Source organism: Rissa tridactyla, chromosome 4 (assembly GCF_028500815.1).
Source record: "Rissa tridactyla isolate bRisTri1 chromosome 4, bRisTri1.patW.cur.20221130, whole genome shotgun sequence".
In the NCBI taxonomy this organism is placed as follows: Eukaryota; Metazoa; Chordata; class Aves; order Charadriiformes; family Laridae; genus Rissa; species Rissa tridactyla.
In genome coordinates this window covers 80,317,401-80,342,335 of record NC_071469.1, presented here as the reverse complement: position 1 = coordinate 80,342,335, position 24,935 = coordinate 80,317,401, and the positions used below count along the sequence as shown (strand labels likewise).

General features: G+C 39.9%; 2 protein-coding genes across 3 annotated transcripts in view; one reads left to right on the top strand and one right to left on the bottom strand.

The window, feature by feature from the left end:
• The first annotated feature begins 235 nt into the window (after positions 1-235).
• Positions 236-4,022, top strand: LOC128908729 (histamine H3 receptor-like). The gene is made up of 3 exons (XM_054199469.1): positions 236-532; positions 612-778; positions 3,138-4,022. Exons 1-3 carry the CDS (start codon positions 277-279, stop codon positions 4,020-4,022), a joined length of 1,308 nt encoding a protein of 435 aa, XP_054055444.1. The 5' UTR covers positions 236-276.
• The window catches only part of VPS35 (VPS35 retromer complex component), a 29,740-nt gene continuing 6,587 nt past the window's right edge, over positions 1,783-24,935 (bottom strand). Inside the window, exons 2-17 of one of the 2 annotated variants that reach the window (XM_054199467.1) lie at positions 24,763-24,861; positions 23,940-24,036; positions 23,484-23,607; positions 21,937-22,119; positions 21,402-21,615; positions 20,551-20,634; positions 20,004-20,113; positions 16,870-16,966; positions 16,617-16,765; positions 15,884-16,091; positions 15,217-15,372; positions 12,397-12,519; positions 11,266-11,445; positions 9,560-9,799; positions 8,710-8,853; positions 1,783-7,401 (exon numbers count right to left, since the gene is read on the bottom strand). In XM_054199467.1, coding sequence (XP_054055442.1) covers positions 7,222-7,401; positions 8,710-8,853; positions 9,560-9,799; positions 11,266-11,445; positions 12,397-12,519; positions 15,217-15,372; positions 15,884-16,091; positions 16,617-16,765; positions 16,870-16,966; positions 20,004-20,113; positions 20,551-20,634; positions 21,402-21,615; positions 21,937-22,119; positions 23,484-23,607; positions 23,940-24,036; positions 24,763-24,861 — 2,388 coding nt within the window. In that variant the 3' untranslated portion in view covers positions 1,783-7,221. Of the gene's footprint in view, positions 7,402-8,709; positions 8,854-9,559; positions 9,800-11,265; positions 11,446-12,396; positions 12,520-15,216; positions 15,373-15,883; positions 16,092-16,616; positions 16,766-16,869; positions 16,967-20,003; positions 20,114-20,550; positions 20,635-21,401; positions 21,616-21,936; positions 22,120-23,483; positions 23,608-23,869; positions 24,037-24,762; positions 24,862-24,935 lie in introns of those variants that run through there. The other variant, XM_054199468.1, reaches the window with a different exon arrangement.

The following is a 24,935-nucleotide window of genomic DNA, read 5'->3' as shown; positions in this document are numbered from 1 at the left end:
GTGAGGGAGCCAGCCCGCGGCCAGTGGGAACGGGTCCTTCCCTCCCGCAGCCCTGTCAGCGCCGCGGCAGGACTCCGGACAGTTTTGCCTCGCCGGCGCCGTCCCAGTACCAGGGGGGTGCCGGACGCGCTGCGGGCAGCGCCGAGACACCCCCGACCCCTCCCTCCGCCTGGCGGTGGCTGTGGCGGGGCAGGGGCGGTGCCAACGGCAGCGCGGGGCGAGCGGCAGAGGCGGGTTGGCGAGCGGCGGAGCGCGGCGGGCTCTCCGCCGGCAGCCATGGGCCAGGACTTGCCGTGGCTCAACCACTCCGGTAGCCCGCGGGCGGCGGGGAACGCCTGTGCGACGGACGGGCAGCGCGGCGGGCCTTTCGCCGCCGCCACCGCCGCGCTGCTGGCGGCGCTGATGGGGCTGCTGGTGCTGGCCACGGTTTTGGGCAATGCCCTGGTCATTCTGGCGTTCGTGGTGGACCGGAGCCTCCGCACGCAGGGCAACTTCTTCTTCCTCAACCTGGCCATCGCCGACCTCCTGGTGGGTGAGTTGCGGGGCGCCGGGCGGGGCGGAGGGTTGGGGTCCGTGGCGCTGCACGTGTCACCGCCGAGCTCTGTCCGCAGGCGGATTCTGCATCCCCCTCTACATCCCCTACGTGCTGACGGGCGAGTGGAGACTCGGCAGGGGCTTGTGTAAGCTGTGGCTGGTGGTGGACTACCTGGTGTGCACCGCCTCCGTCTTCAACATCGTCCTTATCAGCTTCGACAGGTTCATCTCTGTCACCAAAGCGGTAAGGGCTGGGCAAGTGGTCCTGAGGGTGGTCTGCAGGGTCTCCAAGGCTGCCCTTTCAAGCAGGATGGTTTGCTTAGGTCACCTGGCTCCCAGACCAGCTGCGCCTCACTCCAACACCACAAGAGACAGGGGTTATCTAGGCAGTTCCCCCTGGTCCTGGAAATATTTCTGGGAGTGATCAGCTTTAGCAGAAATAGCATTTGCTTGTCACTTTTACACTGGAAGAGGCACTCTGCTTTAGAAATGGGCATAGTTTGTATATGCAGCTCTTCTGGCTAGAAGGGCAAAGAGACAAGGTGTACTTATTTCCTCTCCAGCCACACCTTGGGTAAGACTAAAAAGTATTGTACAGATGAAACAGACCATCTCCCTCAGAACATGGCGGTGCACCTGTTAACAAATAAATGCCCAAGCCAGCCTAGCTGCATCCCAGATGCAGCACAAGGCAGAGAGAGATCTCCTTGCAGTGGGTACCAAGCTTTCAGGGAGAATTAGCGTATACAGCTGTGTATGGTTCAAAAGTGGCAGAATATAAATTAACATCTTTCAAAGGATGTAAATGCTATTTCCATGTTAACAGCCACAAAAATGGCTAGATCCATGCCTCAGTCATGCAGCATGTCGGTTATCAAAAGACGAATAAACCAGAATTTCCAAAAATCAAAAGCTAACTTCATTTTCACCTACATCATATGGCCTTTAAGTGTTTTGGATGGTGTCAAAATAATAAATTTTAGCGGTTAGTAGGTTTCACTCTTCTACACACACTTCTTAGTTATTCTTCAGCCCCCTATTCCACCCACATTTCCTCAAAACGTTAATTTAGCTTCATTGCTCATTCTAAATCACACTAAGAGGCAATGATACCTTTTTGGCAAAGTACAAAGTACTTTGTACAGCACAAAGAGAGGCTGCAAGATCACTTAAACTGTTTATATGCAAGTTAGTGTTTTACCAAGTTAGTGTTTTACCTTATTTTTCCAAGAGGGAGAAATGAACAGATTAATTCTTAAACAGTCAACACTTACAATTCCTTTATTTTCTAGGTTCTGAATTAGCATGAATTTGCTTTCATAAACCAAACTCTCATGACCATACACATAGTATAAATATATAGACTGGATGGTTTCAGAAAGGGAAACTGGTATAATAAATGGAAAAAATCAGCCACTTCAAAATACTTCACATTAATCCTCCATATAAAAATCCCTCCCCAAGCAAAAGTATAGAAGATGCTTGTTAGGTTAGGGCAGTAGAAGAACATATGAACAGGAATATATAAAGTTCTAAATTATTCTCTTCCTCAGTGAAAATGATAATCTTCCTACAGACTGCTCCTGAAATCATTAGTAGCTTTGTCCAGGATTGCAGAATCAGACCAGATTCAGGATTCCTCAGCTGTGTTTGGTATTCTACCAGAACAGCATTAGCTTTGGAGATCAAGATCCACAGATTGGGGCAGTAAATGTGAACCCTCTGCAGAACTCAAGCTTGAGGACTTCATATTCCAAAACACTGTGTGGCCACTGTAGAGATATTAAGATTGAATTCCAATTCACTATATCAATATTGTCCAGTACACCAGGGAATTAGAATATTGAGAAGCAGATGATCTTAAGATTCTACTGAATTCTACTGCTGATAAAATTTACTGTCTCAGTATTACTAACATAAATACTACTTTTTTGCACCTTAGATTCTGTTTTCTAAATAAGTGAAATTAGGTATTCTTCCTGTAAAGCACTTTGCAGACCACACCACTCCATCTACACATCTTAATTGCATATAAGAGTGCTGCAAGTACTTCATAAAAGAATGACATTAAGGATATCAAACAGAAGTAAAAGCTGTTATCCATTAAATTTTTTTGGTGTGATTTTTACATTAAGAAAAAAAGGCTCTCTCTCTACAAAGCAAAAATAAAAAGAGCTTTATGAATTCAGATCTTTTTATGTATTTTAAGTTAAATGGTTTAAAAATTCTAAATAAGTGAGTTTTGAAGGGCCATGTTTTTAGACATCCTGTAAACTGGTATGACAGCTAATGCAATTGAATACGTAAGCAACGGCTGTCAACCAATTTGAGGAGTAGCAGTGGTTATTTGCTTTGGAAAAGCCTTGGTTTTCTAGCTTTTAGGATCCAATGCACATTCTCAGAACGTATCCAGTCACCTTGATGATGTTTGTTGGAATGGATATTTCAGAAATAGCTTTTCTGTGGTACCAGTAAACTTGGCATCACCATCATCCCTAAACCAATATATTATCAACCTTCACAAGTGACAGAGGGCCACATTCCAAGGTAGCTACGTAACTGTTTGAGATACTAGTAATATATGTGACTTTTCTCTCTCTCAGGTCAGTTACAGGGCTCAGAAGGGGATGACCAGAAATGCAATACTGAAGATGATCGCTGTATGGATTGCTGCTTTTCTTCTCTACGGTCCAGCCATTCTCAGTTGGGAGTACATTGCCCAAAAGAGCATCCTCCCTGAAGGAGAATGTCACGCAGAATTCTTCTACAATTGGTATTTCTTAATGATTGCCTCTACTGTTGAATTCTTTACACCTTTCATCACTGTTACATACTTTAACTTAAGCATTTACCTCAACATCAGGAAACGCACATCCCTCAGAAACGAAAACCTATCACCTGGTCAAGAGGACTGTGAAATGAGTTTCCAGGGGAAAAAAAGGGAACATGCTATATTTTTTGTAAAGCCTGCTAACAGACAGAAACATAGGAAGAGAGCAAGCAGCCTTTCTCCTCCCAAAAAGGCTTCAAGGCTCAGCCTACATAAGCTTGACAATCAGTCATTAAATTTGAACGTCAATCAAGACCTTCCACCACTTCACGTAGAAGTTGAGACCAAGCCTCATAGGAACTGTTTCTACAAAACTACAGAAAGTGTATGCAACACCACCAGCAGAGTGGACATTGCTAACACTATGGCAAATAGATTCAGACTTTCCCGGGATAAAAGAGTAGCAAAGTCTTTAGCAATTATTGTCTGTGTGTTTGGTTTGTGTTGGGCTCCATATACACTTTTGATGATCATCAGAGCAGCTTGCCATGGGCACTGTGTGCAGTATTCACTCTATGAGACTTCATTTTGGCTTCTGTGGGTGAATTCAGCCATTAACCCTGTTCTATACCCACTGTGTCACATGAGCTTTAGGAAAGCCTTTATAAAACTCTTGTGTCCTGGAAAAGCCAAAATTCATCCTCATATTTTTATGTGAAAAAAGGTGTGAAGGCTGACAATTAGCACATCTTGCTTTCAGTGGGAGCATGAACTGCCTAATATTCACGTGCAAGTATTAATACAATGTGCACTGGTTAGTTTATGGAATACTGAGAAGTAGGTACAAGTGTAGATATTTATGAATGTATAGAAATACAGTCATCCATGTAGCTAGAAAAATCACAGCAATGAAAAAAAAAGGTCATTTCTCAAAGCTCCTTGTGAAATAATGCCAGCAGTATATTTTCTGGTAATGGTGCACTAGCAATAAAGTGCTGAAAAGGGAATACTACATTCACGGCCAATAATTAAGGAGTTCAGGCTCTCTCACTTTTAATACCTGTAAATATTGCTGGTAAGGCATTTCATAAATTGTTAATCTTGAACCTGTTATATTTTACCCCCAACCTCCCTCTAAGACACCAAGGGTCTCAGCTGTTAGTGTAGTATGCCTTGTTTTCCTCCCTTGGTGGCAAGCCAGACAAGATCATGAGCAATGCAAAAAAACCCTAAATACCCATGTCCAGGAAAATCATAGGACAAGAGGAACCAGAACAATCAGGTTACCAGAAAAGCTGAGCAAGTATAGCAGGTATGGGAGCGCTGATTTGCATGGGAAAGGTGACTGAGAACTTTGAGAGAATTTTTAGTAGAACTAAGTTCAGAGTCAAGAATATAAAGGGTTTTCAGCTTTGTGATAGGAGATATGAGAATTGGGAGTTTATACACTGTAAGAGTTTCACCATGAGCTTCCTCCCTCAGTTAAGACTTTCTGGCCCCTGCCAAGATCCTGCATGGCCAGGAATCTACTCAAGTCAAACTTCTACTCCTTACAGACAGTTTTAGGTAAATTTCCCTTGGAGTAATTTTTTTTTTTTTTTTGTTTTGAACATTTCCAGTTAAGACTTTTACTAGTTCTGGCTAGTTGTCAAAGGAAAAAAAATGTTTTCCCATACCCCACCCATTGGATCTATCCATTCATCAAGTCAATAATGGTCAAAAAAAAAAAGTAGTGTTACTTGAAGCGTTTAGAGACTTTTTCCAAGTCATGCATCATGAATAGCATGACCCAAAAAAGCATGTTAAAATTTACAACCTTGCTGTTGACCACGGGTGTGAAAAACAAGAATGTGAACACCTACATACTGGTTCTGCCCTTCTGCCTCTGACACAAGAGACACTCACAGAGCTAGATACCGAGTTTTGACTAGATTTGTCCCACGGGAGGTATCAATTTTATCACTAGTGATAAAATTTGTTTCCACTGTCATAAGCATTTTCTATGTAGTTTAACACTTTCCTTTGCTGACAAGCGATAGCTATTGAACAGCTGTAGTTGTCCATTGCCACAGCCAAAATGCATGTTAGTACAGTTGATCTAAAGTTTACAGACAGTATTTTGAAATTATTTACTTTGTAATATTTGAATAAAAATAATTAAGAACTGTGGAAGAGTCATAACTTTGTAGCCTCTTAAGTGGTACATGGAAAAAAAGCACTATCCTTATCATTTGGGTAACTGCAGTTGAAACTGCAAAACATTATTCAAAGACAATTCTTAAGTTACAAGGACTGACCTTGAGGATTAAACAAACATGGTTCGCAAATATTGTAAACTGGAAGGGGATCTCTCTACTATATGAACATATCTACATGATCATCATGTTCTGCTATGGATGTTTTATAACAAAACTATCAGCTTAACAGTTCTCTTAAGAGGAACAGCATCAAACATATACAGAGCAACATCAAGATTTCTGAATAGCATTAATTATACCACTAAACAGTTAAAGCCATTAGATTCTCTCCCCATTCCCCCCCCCCCAAGCCAGATTTCTCCATCAGTAGATCAATGATTTAATTGTTGTCCACTCCATAATTATGTTTCCTAAGCTCACATTTGCCCTTTTCAAAAAACAGGTAGCACTAAATTATTAGACACTCCCACTAAGGTCTCCTTCACTATCCAATCAAGCCAGGACAATTTTTACAACAGTGGTCAGCTCAAGGAGTAAGGAAGTTCAATCAGTTAGCTTTAGAACATTACATTCAGTTAAGGTAAAACAGACATCTCAAAGCTTTCAGCAACTGGCATTAACCTACAGACCAGACCAGTCTTCACAGGAGTTGCCATTGACGATTCCTCTACTGCTCAATTTCTTACACCTTTGTCATTTAATTGCCACTCGTCTCTTTGGCAGAGACCTAGAATCCAGTAGGATTCTCTACTGCACTCTCAAGATAACTCATAAAAGCATTCTAAAACATGAACACGCATTGTTGTCTCAGCAACATCTGGAAAAAATACTGGTTTTGAATTATAAACTTCTACATTAGAAATGCTAGCAGCCCCCCAGCCTATCCAGGTTAACTCTGCCTTGATTTTTCTGTCCCTGCAAAACAGAAGTTCTTTTGCTTTTATCAGAAGGTTCAACATTAGCATTGGGTTCAACAGTGGGCTCTGAAGAGACATGAAACAACAGGTGTTAATAGCAACTTTATTGTTTCACTGGTGCAAAATCATGATACTGAATAAACTTGTGTAATGCATTTTCCCCTAAATTTACAGTAATGAAGGTTATACATATCTATATAGATTGCAATTTCTCTATTTTTATACTATTTGAACAAAATTATCTTGATAAATACGCCCTGTGCACAGTACTGGCCCTCACTGAATGTCACAGAGCCTTAATATGCAAAATATAACTTCTGTTTTTGAACATGGTACTTTAAAACTCTCCAAACATGCATTAATATATTCTAGTTTTTAGGGAAAAATATTACACTTAGTCTTAACTGGCATTAAAAGAAAAGCACAAGCAGAATCTGACATACAATAATCCCAAAAATCTGATGCTCTGTAAGGATCAGACAGAGTTTCAGATGACACTCACCGCCAGTTTAGAACTCTAGTGCTACAGAAGCAACAGTGAACAGACAGAAGAGAAATCAGAACCGGAAGAGCCCCACCATGTCACATGGATTTCAAAGAAAGTTTCGGCCATGCTAACTGATGAAACCTGGAGTTGCTGGTCCAACCTTTCAAATTTGTTAGAGTATTCAACACAAGTGTTTGAAGTGCCAGACTGAACACATGAATGTTAATTTGACATTTCCGAGAGGCATAACCTATGAATCTATTTAAAAAAAATATGGTATGTAAATGAAAAGAAATAAGTACAGTGTGTATCTTCCTAAAGAACAAGACCTTCATAAATTGGCCCCTCAGATTCTGGTGATTCCCTCCTCAGACGCAAGTGTTCCAGTGTGTTGTGAAAGTGTTTGTTAATTTGTTCTGTTTCTTCAGTAGACTCAAGGTTTGGGAGATCTTCTCTTATCTTCTGTATAAGCTGATTCAAAACCTGAATTGTCACCTATAGGAGAACATAAACAGAAGTCATCAACAAGAACCTCTGTATAAGCGGATAGACATTAGTTTTAACAGACTCGTCTCTAAACTGTTGGTATTTGGACAGTTCTTAGAAATATTGGTAAGACTGTATGCAGACAAACTGTTGGAGACTGCCTTCTCTTGCTCCTCTTAGGACTATTCTGATTTCAGAGTTTTGTGGAAGTCCCCCCTCATCCCAGCAAATGCAAAGACCTTAAGTCATTAACCTGATAGCTTTGTGACTTTTACCACAGCATCTCTCTCCAGTTTATTCAATACAAATTTAAAAAGCTTTAAACAAATAAAGCACATAATCAGATTGTCCACCCACTCTAACATAATCTGTTTCTTGTAGAAGTCATTCAGGAGAGCAATATCAGATTTAAAGTTATTCTTAGTAACCAAGTCATCACCTAGGAAAGTAGAGCTGCCCATGCTGCCAAGCCCAGCGCTACACACAACCCCACAGCACAAAATGCACTGCAGATCACCACTGTACTAAGGTTATTCTTAGGTCTGCCAATTGCTTGAAATTCAATGTTTTATTGTCATCTCCGTTAGATACAGCATCTCCTATGCTACAGCCCTACTACAGTGGGAAGCCAGTGCAGTTGCTGGAAAGTCAGCAAATCTCTAAAATCTCTTTAGACATTCTCTCGGAACTACAGAGTATTCATTAACATCTGCTCTTGATCAAACGCTGACATCAGATAAGATGTGGATCTCTACTTAACCAAGCAGCTTTTTCAAGCTGGATAAATTTACTAGTTATCTACTAAGAGAAAGTGTATTAGGTAACTGCTATGTCAGATTTCAGATGCAGAATTTAAGCTGGTACATGAAATGTCATATGTATTTCTTGAAATTAAAGCTTACACCAACCATTTGTGGCGCACTCAGCACCGACATTAAACAACTGTAAGAATTTTCTTTCCCTTATGTGCGTATTGTAAGGTACCTCTGAAGTTAGATCTTACTACTTTCTCATTTAAGTCCTAGTAAGTTTTGATCTAATAAATATTTCGGATATCCAAGTTTCACAATATTTAAGTTCATAACTACACTTCAAATGTTTGATGTTTTCCCCATGTAAGAAGAATGAAGTTGTATCTACAATTTTACTAGCGTATCAAGAATTGACTACTCTGTTGTTATCACCAGAACTTGTGCCTCTCATGAGAGGCTACAGAGCAAGTTAGAGAGCCGTGATTTGGGGTATAACTGTGAGTGAAGAGCTTAAAGAAAGTGCTCTTTAAAAAAGATGCAATAGAGAGAATGCATTTCCACTCACCGCCTCATTTTCCTTTTCATAAAAATAGATATATCTATTCAGAATTTCTATGAAAAGCTGGACTTGCAGAGAAGGGTCCATGCACTGATTTGCTATCTTCAAAGCCTTCTTTAGGCATTCCATCACTCTTTTTCCTCCATGAAGCTAGAAGGAAAAAAACAAAAGCAATAAGAAAAGAAGAGAAGCTTAGGGAGCTCCAGTATCTCTTCTCTTGGCACATATACAGCGTTACCTGGTGGTCTACCACAGAAACACAAAACTACACAAACTGTGCAGAATAAGCTGTCAATGAAAGCTTACCTTTCCTGACTGCTACCAGTTTTACTAAGTTTCCTGTTAAATCAGGCAATAACATAAACAGTTGTTGAAAGCCTTCAATTAAGAAATCAATAAACTCAATTTTGTAACATGTACAGTAACGCATACTTTGAGAAACAGATTTCAAACATTGCTCTTTTTAATTACAGCGGCTTATGTGACAAGCCCTGAAAAATACACAAATTTTACCTTTATCAACTCATATTTTTAATTTGAAATTCAGTAGTTCAGGTGCGAACACAGCTACAGTAATAAACACATGCAAAATGTCAACTGTATTTTGAGAGCCAGTCTTAAACTAGTTGACACTCCAAAGCTTGCATGGTACTACCAACCTTGAGTTTTCTCCACTTTTGTATTTATGCAGATTACACTGCAGTGAGATGTAGAAGCTTCATATATTAGAATACATTCCAACCAGATCTACATCATTAAGTGATATATCCACTTCAGAAGTTAAGCTCCTTCCGAAGAAAGGCAGAACTATGTTACCAAGGTAGCATGTGTTACACTGCTGCTGCTTTACTCTTACCTCCTCTCCATTCTTGTCAGTATTTCGGCCAGACCAAAACAGATGGGCACAGGTGCTCACAGCCCGACATTGGTCTGGCTTCTTAAGGAGCTTAGAGGCTGCCAGCGCACACTGAGTCCTCAAAGGCTCATGGTTCTCCTCACTGAAGCATTTCATCCTCTCAAATGTCCCAATTATCAAGGTTATTGCAGCCAGCTGTGCTTTTGAATCACTGATTTCATCTTCATAGAGAGAGAAGGCCTAGTCAAGGGAAAAGGCAAGACTTTCAATCACTGCTTTACAACACATCAGCAAAAAAACCAAATCACACCTGTTAATGACATGGCAGGAAAGTGCCCAGTTGGGGCTACTCGTGGATGAAACGCTGGACATGAGCTGACAATGTCCAAGGCCAAGGCCAACTGTACCCTGGGGTGCATCAAAAGAAGCGTGGCCAGCAGGTCGGGAGAGGTGATTCTGCCCCTCTGCTGTGCTCTGGTGAGACCCCAGCTGCATCCAGCTCTGGGGCCCTCAGCACAGGAAAGACATGGACCTGTTGGAGGAGGGCCACAAAAACGGTCAGAGGGATGGAACCCCTCTCCTATGAGAACAGGCTGAGAGAGTTCAGATTGTTCAGCCTGGAGACAGAAGGCTCCAAGGAGACCTTATTGCAGACTTTCAGTACTTAAAGGGAGCCTACAAGAAAGATGAGGACAAACTTTTTAGGAGGACCTATTACGATAGGACAAGGGGTAATGGCTTTAAACTAAAAGAGGGTAGATTCAAACTAGATATAAGGAAGAAGTTTGTTTGTCAATCTGAAGACTGAGTTTTTCCTCATTTTGAGGAAAATAAGGAACTTCATTAGCAGAAATTGTCCATGAAGAGGATTTGATTCTTTGAAACGTACAAAACAGCAGAGCAGAAGCTGAGTGGTAGGTCAGTGACCACAGAGAAGGTAAGAAAAGCATTTGCATTCCTGCTGCATGGATGAGTAGCCTTGAGAGAACACACAAGACTAAACATCTTGAACCGTATCTCTAATAGAAAGCAAATAATTGTCATGCTGCTCTCATCTTCAGAGTTGTGCTACAGTGACAACCAATACAGCAAGGAAAGGCTGAGGTTATCAGTGACTCAGTTTAAGAACGTGCATTAGAAGGATTATTAGGGGAAAGATTAGGACAAAGCTTGCAATGCAGATAACAAATACATTGGTTCCTTATCTGATGGGAGGATGAGGTTTTTGCAACAAGTAAGGCTTTAAGACCAAGTTACAGGTTTAAGTGGATTTTCAGAGTAGTTTATAATAGGTTTCAATACAAGGATTTTAATTAGCAAAGCCCAGCATGGCAGTTGTGAACTTCCAAAGAGTGCTTGTGGTCAGGGCAATACCAGCTAGGGAAAGGAGCTGGGAGACAGTAACAGTGAAAGAGCATTTTATGTTGAGAAAGCTACGCTCCTCCAGTGAGCCAACTATACAAGTAGGAGGCAGCATTGCAACATACCACATGTTGTCAGACTGAGTATTCAAATCAGTAGCAATGGAGCTAAATTCCACAGCAGCCTGGGAAGCAAGAATGAAGATGAGCAGTTTCTACCTAGTAGCATTAGCTGTCAATCATTTCAGATGTTTTACTCACACTGGATGGTTCAGTGTTCAAGAAACCTACCCAAGCCAAATTTAAGGTAGCAGAGGACAGTGACAATAATAGTTGAACACTCACCTGGGACATGAATTCATAGGCCACAGTTTCATGATTCTCAAAGCCAATCTCTCCTGCAGCCAGTGCTCCTTGTAGGAAGAGCCGGAGAGGCAGCTCTGCCAGTTCTGCTTTGATCAGAGCACTGATGGTCTGATGAGCAAACGAGAAGATCTTCTGGCACTTCTTTTCCCATTTGTCATCCTAGAGAAGTGAAACAAGTCAAAGCTTGAACAAGACCATTGCTATAAGGAAGAGAGAATCTAAATTGTAGATCTGTTAAGTGCTATGTTAAGTCTGTTTTCCTTTGCATGCCACTCCAGCCACTTATTTACTGAGCAATAGTGAGTGCCCTAGCAGTACTGTGTTGACCTCAGTGGGTCTTCACAAAAATATTTCTTCCACTTACAGAAAGGTCACACCCATTTTTCCTACCAGTTCCTAGAAGCCTTCCTCAGAAGTCTACACTGAGTTGCAGTTACCACAGCTATGCTTAGAACATAACTGAGCAAAAGCCTGATTAGTTAAGTGGAGAAAAATTCTATTCTGTCATCCCCTGGAGCATCAGTCAGAAGTGGAAGAGAGTTTTAAAACATTCATTTTTAAGAGTGTTTTAACAAACGGTATTTTAACTCATTTCCCCACAGTAAGGGAAAACACATACTTAAGCTAACTCTCTCAACCAGAAAGCATTAGAGGGCCAAAATGGATCAGTAATTGTGTTAGTGTGCACTTTCGCAGCTATGTTAACATGCAATGAAAGCACTTCCTTTTAGAAACATTAAAATAGCATAGCTACAGATGAAGATGATGAATTTCAATATCCAGATTTAAGTCAGTTTCATGCCATCATTTCTAGTGTCATCGTCCTCCAGTCTCCATGTAAAATACACATAATCAGACACCTTCACGAATAAACACAACTAGCCAATTTCTACTTCATCATTCCTCAAGTGCTGAGATAATTTAATACGAATTGGTAAAAATCCTCCTTAAATTAGAAGGCATTCACACCTCAAGTAAAAAATCTGCTTTGAGCAAAAAAAGCCTAGCATTCTGTATCAAGTCTTAGCATACTATAGCCAGAAAAAAAATGCATTTTTAAGAAAGCCAAGAAGCAGCCAATATACAAGAGTTACTTAGAGGTCAACTTACCACTTTGGAGTTCTCTTTGTAGCGAAAAGCAAGCTGGTATGCAGCAAAAACCAATGGTGGCAGCGTAAAACGAATGCGTTGGTTCCCACCCGCACCAAAGTGTTTCCGGGCAGTGTTTAGGATCTAAAAACAGAAGCACTGTAAGCTTAGCAATTCTCAAAAGAGGTATGTTATTTGCATCTATAACTTAGTCTGTACTCTATGGAACAAGAGCATCAAAAAGACATACTGTTAGCGTCAGATAAATTACAGTATTTTGTGGGGACTACATACAAGTTTCTTGACTTGAATTAGATTTGTGCAGTATCTGTAGCTTTTTATGCTATATCTGTCCGAGCTTTTCTTACAGCTGCTTCATAAGCGTTAGACGACATTTGTTGTACTATATAAACCGTAGATACAATTTGGATAGTGCAGCAAGATGGAAGTTGCCTGAGCTTGCATTTAATAATGATATCAGATACATTCTGTCCTCAACTCAGTGGAAACTACAAAAAAATACTATTCTGTCTTATAGGAGTCTGTAAAAAAGTAAAAGAAAGAAACGAAGTTTCACGAAACTAAACACAGAAGTCAATAAGGCTTCTCATATTCAGAGAAAGAAGACAGTGACACATCTGCAGCTTTTACCTTTTTTTCCTGTTTTGAGATTTTTCATTATGCTTATTAATGACTGCTTCATTTTTTTTATTGTCTTTCTCAGTTTTGAGCACAAGCTGCACACACAGCACAAATGCACTATTTTCCTGCCTATCACCCTTGTTCTAAATCTGTGGAAAGGGACTATAAGGAGCTCTACTTGCATATGCTGTTAGCTTCTCTTCTTTCCCTTATTTTGGGATTACTCTATCTATTGATATAGTTAGTCATGTATTCTCAAAATCAGAATTCTCAGGAATAAAGAGAACTCCAGGTATCAGAAAAGAAATTAATCTGTTCCAAGCAAGCTAAACATTACATCTGTTGTTTGTAATAACCTGACTCTCTTTCAAAGAGGACAACTCAGACATGCCGTATTTTACACTAAAACTTTGGAAACTTAAAGAGTTTCTTGCTTTTGTTTAAGTCCCATTACTGCTTTGAAATAAGCACTAGAAGTGAAGCCCAGTGTCTAACTCCACATGCACTTTTAGACTACATCTAGAATTCATGTAAATAATATGAATAAGTACCAATTTGTCATCGCCCATTATACACCCTATCAGCTACTTTGGCTTGTAATGTGCTAAGGTGTTTGAATTTGCATTTCAGATCTCTTGCATACAGAATGCATAATTTAAAGTGAGACACTGTAAAAGAGCCGTCAAAATTCCAGTGTCAGGTTTTCCCCTACTGTTCCTGTAATTTAAGAAAATTTGATACAAGCATTCTCGATGCTCATCGAGAAACCATTAAGCATTTTTACTAAAAGGTATGAAGTAGCTTACAGAATTCTATCCCAAAGGTAATTTGACAAGTCCTATGATGGCATTTAGAGATGTTCACTCTGACGAAAACTAAGCATTGCTAGAAGAGAAAGACGACAGCCTGATATTCAGAAGCGTTGCAAAAATATCTTCATCTCTAGCTATGTATTTTTGCCCCAAAAGACTTTGAGTCAACTCTGTTAGTGCCAGCATCCCTTTGAGGGAAGTTTTGTTCTCTATTAACAAAAAAAGTACTTATCTTGGCTTTTCCTATATGAATATAGTACTTGCTAGCTGTAATTAACCTATGTAGTTCTTGAAATTAATAGGGACCTGGCTGACCTTGCCTTTCCCCAGCAATACTCAGGAATAATGCAGTCAATGAAGAGCACGTCCTGAAACACAGCTGTCTCTGATCTTTGTACAGGCCTTAAAGCTATGCTTCTCCCCATTAGAGAAGCTGCAAAGTTCTACATTTCAAGCAAGCAATCTTTATACAATATTTTAAACCCAAGCTAAGTTCATGTTGGCTTATTCTGTTTCTATGGTATGATATTGATGCAACTTAAAGAGTTTAAAATGGAGGCAGCCAGTTATATTTCAGGCACACTAACTGTGGCCCTACTCAGGCCTGAGCTCTGACTAGAGCTAACTCTAGCTCCTGCAATCTGAAACAGCATCCAACTTCAGCATGCTTTCTGCCAGCTTTTCCAATGGATATTCCACAGATAGAATATCTGTCCCTGTGCCCCACCACGCGCTTCTCAATATAGGGAGATCACTTAAACTTGAGATAAACTAAAGCCAGAAAGAACAAATTAAGATCAGAGAGCTACATAAAGCTTTGATGGATCAACTCAAACTGTTACAAGTACCATAATGCATAAGTTTCAAGGCCATATCTAATCTGCTATTAAGGACAGACCAGGCAGACAGCAAGAACATTTTTAACTACTAACCAGCAGTATACTACATGCTATATCAAGACCATATATTTGACTAATTAAAATCCCTCACTCCAAACCTATTAGCTGAATTTTCTGAGCTTTTTTGTGCATTTTGATACCAAGAGAATGCAAATGGTACAGTGCTCCAAATTTCACTTGCTTCTTTTTAGATAATCATTATATGAAGCTGTCAGAACGTTAATTAAGAGTTACCACAAACTAATATAATTGCATCCAAACTGCCACCTTACAGGACAAAGTTTAAATCTACAAACGCTTTTAAGTCCTAATCTGCTTTTTCCAAACAAACACCACACTGCCTTTAAAGGTATCATATATAATGTTTTGTACTGAGTGTGCAGTGCCAGAGTGGTGATGCCCCAGCTACGCTAAATCCTCATATAGTAAATAATGCAAGAACCGACAGTTCAGAGAGCACAAACATTCAGAAGCACCAATCACCATACCAGATACTGTTGGTCAGGGTCATCTGAACGCAAAAGATGAATAAATCTTCCCACAAGGCTCTGCTCGTCAGCAAAGTCCTCAGGGTCAGGGTCTTCAGCAGGCTGATCCGGTTGATCCTGGATCAGCGTGGATACCAAATTCATGATAGCATCAACCTGTTAAAGGCAATATAAGCTCTGTTTATGCTTATAGACTACTATGGTTTAAGTTGACAGCAACTGCAAACATCTTTACAGCCATTTGTAGCGCTGACAAAGCACTCAAGAGTCTGTTGGCAATGCTTTCGGATGTATTTGCCTTACTCCCTGAAGAAGGGTCCCTCTTAGCAGAAGTGGGACAACATAGCAGTTTAGAGAAAATTGAGATTCCAAAAGTACTATCCAGCCTTCTCCAGGTAATAGGCCTAGTTTTAAGGGGATTCAGGGTCTTTGTTCAAACCTAACAGAAGCAGTCTCTAAGATAAGGTTAGGTAAAACGTGCAAAGACAAGATACTTAAGAATATAAGTGGAAGAATTATTAAATGGGATAAAGTCTATGCTAATAGGATGAGGAGGTAGGGGCATGCAGGTGGGAAAAAAGGCATGCCTTGCATGAAGTCACTTAATACGTAAAGTCTTCAAACAGTAGTTTAGATACCTAGAATTTCTACTTAACTTATGTCATACCTGTTCTTGGGACACAATTTCTGTGTTATAATCCAATACATTGCTAAGCACGTAACAACTCATGCTCTTCCTGGACTCGTAATCAAAGTATTCAAAGAGTGGGTGGAAATGTTTTAGTTTCAGAACTGTCAGGATATTGTTGTAAGTATCAACAGGGATTTTCAAAAGTCTAGTCAGCTCCTTTGAAACGGCACTGCTTGTTGCAATACTAAAAGAAAATATACGTGAAAAACACAATTAATCAATAGTTCACACACAGAGACAGATTTAAAGTCTGCCTCAATACAATCCTGATGTAATCACAACATCTAAGTGACTTGCTGTTAGGGAGATAGGAAATAAAGTATCAAAACAAGTCATATCTTGCTTTTTAGGGTGTACGGTGGAAACAGCACATTTTAAGTTGCTGATAGCAGAAGCAAAGACTGTGGCTGCAAATTCAGCAAGAGAAGAACTCTAGAGTGCTGTAAGGAATGAACAGATAATGACTACACACAGTGTGGCATACACATCGTGTAGCTGTACAGCTACACAGCACGATTTATGCAGACGTGAGCAAGACCTGGTTAGTCAGTAGTTTATCACGATCCTCTGTAGCTTGGCCCAAAAGCAGTAGTCTTACACATCCAAAGCACATCTCTTTGCTATCTTGCCAAATGTGATGAAATGTAGAAGTCAAGATTACAGAGTATTAATTGCCACTCCAGAGAGAATGCAAGAGACATTTACTTACTGTTCCAGATTAAGTTTATTGAATATTTCCACAGTTGTCTCCAACACCTTATCAACATAGTCAACACGGTCCGGGTAGCATTTCATAGCCAAGTTAATGAGAGAAACTTGCAAAGATACCACATCCTCTGAGGGCATGTCCTGGCGAGACTGAAATTTAAGGCAGTATTGGGTTGATTAAAAAAAAAAAAAAAAAAGAACATAACTTTGCAAAAAAAACCCAAAAAAACTGCATGCAGGAATACCCAGCGTACCTGTATAACAGTAGCAACCTGCTGTGAAAAGATGTCAAACAGTTTGATATCTGCTGGGATACCAGGTCCATCTTCACGATGTGCAAATAAAGCTAACCTGGTAACAGATAACAGGAAAGCAGCTTGGTCAGCATAGTTTTTACACTCCTTAGATACAGGCCAGAAAGAGATACTGGCAGAAAAACCAAGTCCTTTAAGTGCATTTGCAAGCTCTATTACAAGCAAAAAGGAAATTAATGGAAAACAGAACCCTTAAGAGCAACTGATCCTGGTAAATATCTGTCCTGCAAAAGAGAGCTGACAGAGATGGCAAGATGAAGAGAGAACAAGAATGGCATTTCATAATCCATGTTCTTCACCTAGCAGCAAATGTTCTGATCTTCCATCAGAGAAAAAGGCATAGAGTGGGCTGATGGAAGAGCAAATATCCTGCATCTATCCAGTGACATCATTAAGTCAGATATTCAGTAGCATTCTCTGCAAAACAGTCTCCAGACAAAAACACAGAAGAAACACTGACTTAACTATGCTTTGTCTCCAAATTAAGATGGACCAACAAGTTTGGGACTTGCACTGTACGCAAAAAGCAAAATACAAAGCAAGTTTGAAGTGGAAAAGAATACTTTTTTTGGGGAAAAAAACCACAAACAAACAACAAAGCAAGAAATTGCTATCCAGATGTTATAGAGCTATCTCTATCTGTAACAAGAGAAAGTCATGCCAACCACCATTTCTGCAGAAGTCAGACACAAGATAAGAATTGCTACAGGAAGGCTAGCAACCTAATAAAGCTGCAGCTTAAAAAGCTCAGCATTGCTATCTTTGCTTTCTAATCGTTATGGGATCATTCTATTGTGAATTAGAGAGACACCTACAAAAATATTTAGGAAAGGGCACCAAATTATTTATTTATTTATTTTAAGTTATTTCTTACAGGGTTTCTAAACTTTGATTCTGAAGGAACTTTGGGTCTGAAACAGAGGTAGGTAAAAAAGATTAAGGTGCCAAAAAACGTCACTACCAGGAAAGATAGACACTGAACTACTCTTATATTTCATTAGGTGGTAACAAGCAGACCAGGAACAATAAAGCCAGGGACATTCACTGTCTTTTCTCAAAGGGACAAGGCAGCTTTTCTTGGCAACAGCTCAGAGGGTAAGGCCAGCATGCTGCAAAGTATGATCATGTTGCAGACAGATGGCAGCATAATTAAAAGCTATGAACGGTTTAGCAAGACAAAAAAGACCCCAAAGCAGCAAGACTATTTGCAGAAAGCTTCCTTTAACAAGAAAGCCCCATAGGAATAGGGACTAAAGCTTCACAAGCTTCCTCAGCAGTTGCTGGTGTTCAGTTTCAATTATCCCATGCAAGCTGAAACGAAGATGAAAAATGCAACAGGCACTACCTGTATGGAGCAGATTCATGTCTTAACTACACAATACTGAAATGCATAGCAATTGCTCCTAACAACTCCAATCCAAACACAAGAGCAACATCTTCCCTTCCTGCATGTATTCCAAGAACCGATCCACTCATATTCTGCAACATTTGCAGTAACATTACAGTCAAAAGCACAAGTTGCCATACTACAAAGATGACAATCATCATACCACCACCTTTCAACTCTTGTTCTATAGCCAAATGAGAAGGCTCTGGAAGACACTATTAGTTGCCCAACAAAACACAGTAGCAGTAATTCTCGGAGGGCAGCAAGTTCACTGCTAGTCAGTTGCTCACTGTTGTTTGTAATAGTAAGAATAGAAAACTTACTGTGGAGGTAATACCAAAGCTGTTTAAGTCCTCTAAGTAGACATGACAGCAAAAGCCACATGAAGGAAAGCGTTCTTGCAAGAATTACATTGCTACACACTAATGTAAGAACCTATCAAAAGATCCTGTGACCTCTGCTGAAATAGTCTCAAGACAGAATTTCTCAGAAATTAGACTGTTATAGGCAATGCTTCTTGGGGTTTGGGTTTTTTTATGTGGGTTTGTTTTGTTTTAGGGTTGGGTTGTTTGTTTTTTTTAAAAGCTAACAAAATTATGAAAAATCTCAACCAAAGCAGGAAGTTATAGGAAATCAATGAATTCCTGTGAACATCTCCGGATGAAGGCAGAGCTGCTTACAACACTGAAAGATTCTCCAGTAAGACTGAAGTCCTGAACAAATAGATCTGATGTAGCCTGGAGAAAACAAACTGCAGATTTGTTAAGTAAAAAGTTCAAGACGCTAAACTACACCAGTCATGCATAATACAAATGCTCCATCTCCAGGCATTAGACAAGATAAAGAGATAGAGCCAAACAACCCTACTCATTGCTGAATGCCACTGGACTCAAGATCCCTATAGTAACTGAAGTCCATATATTGGTACATGGACCAGATATACAAATGCTTGCGCGTAAATGCAAGGACAAGGCTTTTTTGAGGCTTCAAAAGCCATATAAGTTCACTTCCTCTCTGCACTAAGAAAGTACACGTACTCACTGATAATTCATGTTGTTTCTTTTCAGGATACAAATCAAAACTTCAGTTCCAATTTCTCCCCCGTTTGAATTCAGTGCAAGCAGCTTTTAGCAGTACCTCCACAGGAAAAACACACTTTTGGGAGAACGAACAGGCAGGAAGCTAGTGATAAACTAAGAATTAAGGTGGTAGTTCTATTTCCTGCTAGCTCTTTTCTGGAGAGGCAGATGTTATGCTCTCTGATTAAAACTGCAAGGTAAAGTATCCTTGAGATATGACTAGCCACTAGGATCTTCAAGTTTTCAAGAGGCGCCTATAACCAGTACGGTTGTCAAAGCACATGGTTGTCTGAACTGCTGCCACGTTAGCTCAGAAACATGAAATTGGTCGATACTGAATGGGTCATTTCCTGGCTTAATCTGTTTACAAGTTTTAGTCAGTCCTTAAAGCAGGTTTCATTGGAAGCTGTAAAAGCAGAGTCCAGAGAGCAGAAGCTATAGAAATAACATTCTTCACAGCCTTAGTTACAGGTGATAGAAAAACATAGAAATAATGAAGTTAACAGAACGCTTTCAATTTTTGATATCAAATGCTAGAATAATTATCATCTGGGTGTGCACAACACAAACTTAGTTTTGAGCCAATTTCCACCCCCTTGGTCACTCACCTGTCAATTAAAGCAATAATTATATTTTTCACATTCACATTTTGGTGCAGCTCAGCACAGGCTCTGAGAAATGGGTTCAGGGTTTGGAGGTGAAATTCATCTGGGAAAACCTGAAGTTTTAGATCAATAGTCATCAAGTTATAAACTGAATTTGCCCATTGTTACACAGCAGTAAAATGCAACAGAGTCATTCTAAAGCAGATAGCCACACAGTTCCCCAAGCTGACCTTGGCTGGGTAAATGCACAAAGCAAAAGATACAAGACAAATGGGTAACTTGAAGGCCCAGCTATCTATTACAATTCATGCTGCAGGCAACACTGCTCAGATGCTTACAAGCTTCTGCAACAGAAGGAACACAAAATGGATTCATCTCCACTCTGCCTGTCCAGCAAAAAATAATATGGGACAAGCCACTATGTAAGAGTCACAGGGATGAAGTTTTCCAGTTTGTGAGGAAGAGGTGAAAGTAGCCTGAGTCTGACTAAACGTATAGGAGTTAAGTGTCCCTGTGTCCCATCACTGTAACTGAATCTAAGCAAGCTCACCTGTATGATGCACTCCATGAGGTACTCCTGAGCTAAAGCATCTCTACAGTTTACAACTTGCTCCAATATTCCAGGCAGAACAATCTGGAACAGGAAAAGAAGTCTTCAGTGATTTTACAATTACTTTCTAAGTTTCTATTCAGACATACGCATTTAATCCAAGCAGAGCAGTATTTCTAACATTCTTCAGCTTATTCTTTACATAAAGGCTTTCTGACAAAAAGTCCCAGTTTTCAGCAGTTCCATCCTTCAGGAAAAAAAAAAATCTACTGCTCTCAGACATCTGTCCCTTTCATACATTATGCAACCTGTAAGCTTTGATTTATTAAGTCAGCGCTACTAGCTTTGCTGGCACATAGCACTACTCAGGGTTTCAGCAGTACCGCTCAGAATCGTTTTCAGCAGCTATATGGTAGAACTTACAAGGGACAGACTTCTAAATAATATAAATTGCTTGACTATATGCAATAACAGTTCTCTTGAATGTTTTGGGAAGCACAGCTTCATTTAACTTGTAAAGTCTGTCACAGAATGCTGAATGTGTACACATCCCTTCAACTAGCTCATTATCGTATAAGTAAAATGGGAATCAGGAAGGAAAGTTTTAAAATTTCTCATCAACATTACAGACAAGCTTAAAGAAAAAAAATGCATGAGTAACCTCTTTAGTCCCACAACACATTATACAGCTTCATTAGCATTCAGAACTTCTCAGGTGAAGAGTTCTAGAACAGCCAGGTTTACTGAACTTTTAGACTAGCTGTAACACTTCAAGCTGCTCATTTGAAATTCCAAACTGGTTTCATTTGGAAAAAGTAACAGAAGTCAGAAAGGCTGGACAGACATCCCACCTGCTTGTATCGCTCCACATTAACACCTTCCAACTGACTGAGGCGAACCAGGTTTGTTCCTACTAGGATTCTCAGTTCCTGCCTTTCTCGTTCCCTTTTCTCTCTGTCCCGACTATGGCCCTGGTGTTGCATTCGCACCCAAAGTTTGTTCATCTCAGCAAAGTTCAGCAGCACAAAATCCATCGAATCACTGATGTCTCCAGTGGTTTCTTCACTGCAATTGAAAACAGATTAAGAACAGGAAAAGCTTGTCAGAGGTATTCAACCTTCCATCCACTTGTGAACATCCAATTTTTAAGAAGGTAGGAGGGTGGGGAAGTGTGTGGTGGGATATCTGGGTTCGTAAGAAAGGTTCACATCCTCACTTGTGAGAAACATTAGTTCGGAAAGGGAATTCTTAATGGACGAAATACCTGTCAGATCTATACAGTTCTAACATATCTACTTATCTCAAGCCTGAAGTCATACAGAAAGTTCCAATATCTTCTGTTAAAAACACCAATTTTTTTTTAAAGTTATAGCCCATATTTCTTACTCTGCTTGCTCGCCTTCATCTGGTAAGATATTCCTGGTACACTGCAGGAGATAGTTTCTAAGAAAGAGGCCTCTAAGAGGATGCTGTACTCCACGGCACATCTCCACCAGGTCTTTCAAAATATCTTTCCTGGACTGTGGAAATGACTTGACATAGACAACACCTACTGTTATCAGGAGATACCTGCAAAAGGCACAGAATCAACCAATAAATTGTAAAGTAACACACTTCAAGGCAAACAGTTCCCTTCCTAGCAGTATTACCAAAGCACAGAAAGCAATAAAATATCACCTAGGTCCCATAATTTTGGATATTTAGTCAGTTTTCAACTTCTATTCTCCTCTGCTACAGAGCACAGCAAGTCTGAACAGCCACCTGACCTCATTACAATGCTTTATGCATTGCATGTGTAAATGCTTGGCATGCATAAAGTTCTCTGTGCTCTTAGACTAGCTTGTCTATACTTCCAGCACCCCACTAAGCTGGAAAACAGCTCTGGCACATATAGATAAGTAACCTACTATGGTGAAACAGCTAAGTCTCTTTCACCACACTGTAGTCTAGCAGGATAGGTTTCTTCAGAAATCCCCAGGCCTGTACTCATTCCTTCAGCATCTCTACATTAAGCAACAGGTAGAAGGAACATGCAAGATGCAAAGGACTGGTGCTCCAGTATACTTGGACTCCCCTTCAGCTTAAGAGAACAAACATACAATGCTCAGAAACTTCACCATAGAGGCCTAAACCCTCTCTGCACACTCCTCTGCCTCATGCATGGATGTGGGTAAAGATATTGTGGCAGTCATTAGCCAAACCCCAGCAACTGCAAGAGGATCCAGCCTGGTGCTTCCAAAGCCTCTTTCTCGCATGAACATAAGGTCAGGAATTAAAAACTACAATACCAAGCAAAATCTGAGTCTTAAGTCTGAATATCTAGATCTACTCCAGCTCAGTGGTCACATATTTAAAGATAAGCCTTCCAGTATCATCTCTAGCACGCTAACACATAGCAAAAAAAAGCATATTCAGAAACACAAAGCTTTTAAGAACTAAGATACAGAAATTTTCAGCTTCCTTCTCACACTTCCTTGTCTCCAAAGAGCCAGACGCTTATAAAGCATCTACTGTGTGTTAGGATCTAAGACCTAGATCCTCAGGTACAAGTTCATTAACAGATAATGGAAAAAGTTAATGATTGTGTAAGTCAAATCTTACTGATCAGAACATGGTGACCAGGTCTTCACCCAAAAGCCAACTTCTTTCCAAGACCAAAGAGGTTCCATCTTGGTCATGTGCAAAACCAACACATTGGCAGGAGGAACTGACCTTCTGCAGCTGCACTCTTGTACTAAATCTCATAAGTCTCATAGCAATCCACTCTTAAGATATGCAGAAATACTATTCACCATTGACAATTGAATTCTTGCTGTCAAGCAAGGACGCAGAGACAACCATTACCTGAACCCAGAGACTGACCACTATTCACTGGAGTTTTTTTTAATAAAAACCAACCAACCAAAATCAAACACTAACATATACACACTTACAGTCTTGGAATAATATTTCCAGCATACTGTACTAGCTCATAAAGGTCTGCCACTTTCCTTCCTTTGGCAAATTCATCTGTCAGATAGACTTCCAAGTAGTGTAACTCATCAGAAATTGCCATATCTTTTTCTCTCAGTTAAGGATTTTAAGTCAGAATGTCTACAACAGAGTTACATAGTAATTTGCTCATTCACACCAAAGAGGAAAGATGCTGTACCAAATACAACCATGCCTAACTAGGTAGTACTTCTGAAACAATAATCACTATCAGGATAAATACACAGTGAGCAAATAACTGTATATTCTCCTACAACAGATCCAGATAACTAAATACTGAGGAGAAAAGCGCTAGTAAATATCTGAGACCAATGAGATGCAATTGTACCAAAAAAAGCAGATGAACATTTCATTCCAAATTCAGCATTTCAACCATTCATTTCCTCTTCAAAGGATACAGAGCTCATAATAGCTCTTTGGAGATAACATGGACGTCCGCAGCTCACCAAGCATGTTGGAAGCATGTTTCAGAGCATCCATGAGCTTGTTTTTGTCCTTCAGAGAAAGAAAGGGAGAACAATCTGTAAGAAATAACACTAGGCAACTGCAGTATTTTAGAAAGCTACACTTTTAGCTTTATAAAAAAGCACACAAAGATTACGTAAACATGATGAGAGCAATAATTCTAATTAAATCAAGTAATTTAGTATCTAGCTTGTACTATATCACCCATCCTAATTTCAAGGATTTCCACATAACCCTAGTCAATGCTGTTTTCCAGTCACAGAAGAATTCATGCATCAGTCTACAATTAATCACTACAAAATTTATCCAGTGCAGCAGGTAATTCATTATTGGCCTCACAATCTGTGTCTCATGCCACGAAAAGACTACATGGAAAAAAACAGCAGTATGTTTAACATAAACAAGAACAGTTTCTCATCATATAGTTCCATATGAAATGAATTTAAGCAATAACGTTTGATGCCAAATGGCGGGCTTATTCTCAGTTTAGGTTTACTTAAATGCAAGCATATAAATTATAAAGGTGCACCTTTATAATTTATCTTGTCATATATTGGAGAAAAATCAGGAAGACACATTTGAAGAATACTCAGGGCTCACTCTCATTGATTAGACGCCTCATTTATTTGCAAAGTCTCTGCCAGAAAGATGCATAAAGGGTTAACTTTCCTCACAGCCCTAGAGATGAATATTGATTTAGTGCTTTATTCCTAGCAGACAAGAAGCTTCACTGCATTTTAAAAGTCACGTTCTTACCAAGCATCTCTTCATCTGGAAAGACTGCACCTTCACAGCCTGAATGGCTTCATCCAGGAGTTTTTCCTGTTCATCCTGAGGAGATTGCTGTGTTGTTGGCTGGAAGGAAAAAAAAGAACGCAATTATTTTTATGAAGCTGTTTTTGACTTTATTCAAACCGGGTTCCTGTAAT

What these genes read in the sequence shown, in the direction of transcription:
- LOC128908729 (XM_054199469.1), top strand. Translation starts at nt 277, where the DNA reads ATGGGCCAGGACTTGCCGTGGCTCAACCACTCCGGTAGCCCGCGGGCG. An exon ending in CATCGCCGACCTCCTGGTGG is followed by an intron (nt 533 to 611) that starts GTGAGTTGCGGG and finishes CTCTGTCCGCAG; the next exon opens with GCGGATTCTGCATCCCCCTC. An exon ending in TCATCTCTGTCACCAAAGCG is followed by an intron (nt 779 to 3,137) that starts GTAAGGGCTGGG and finishes TCTCTCTCTCAG; the next exon opens with GTCAGTTACAGGGCTCAGAA.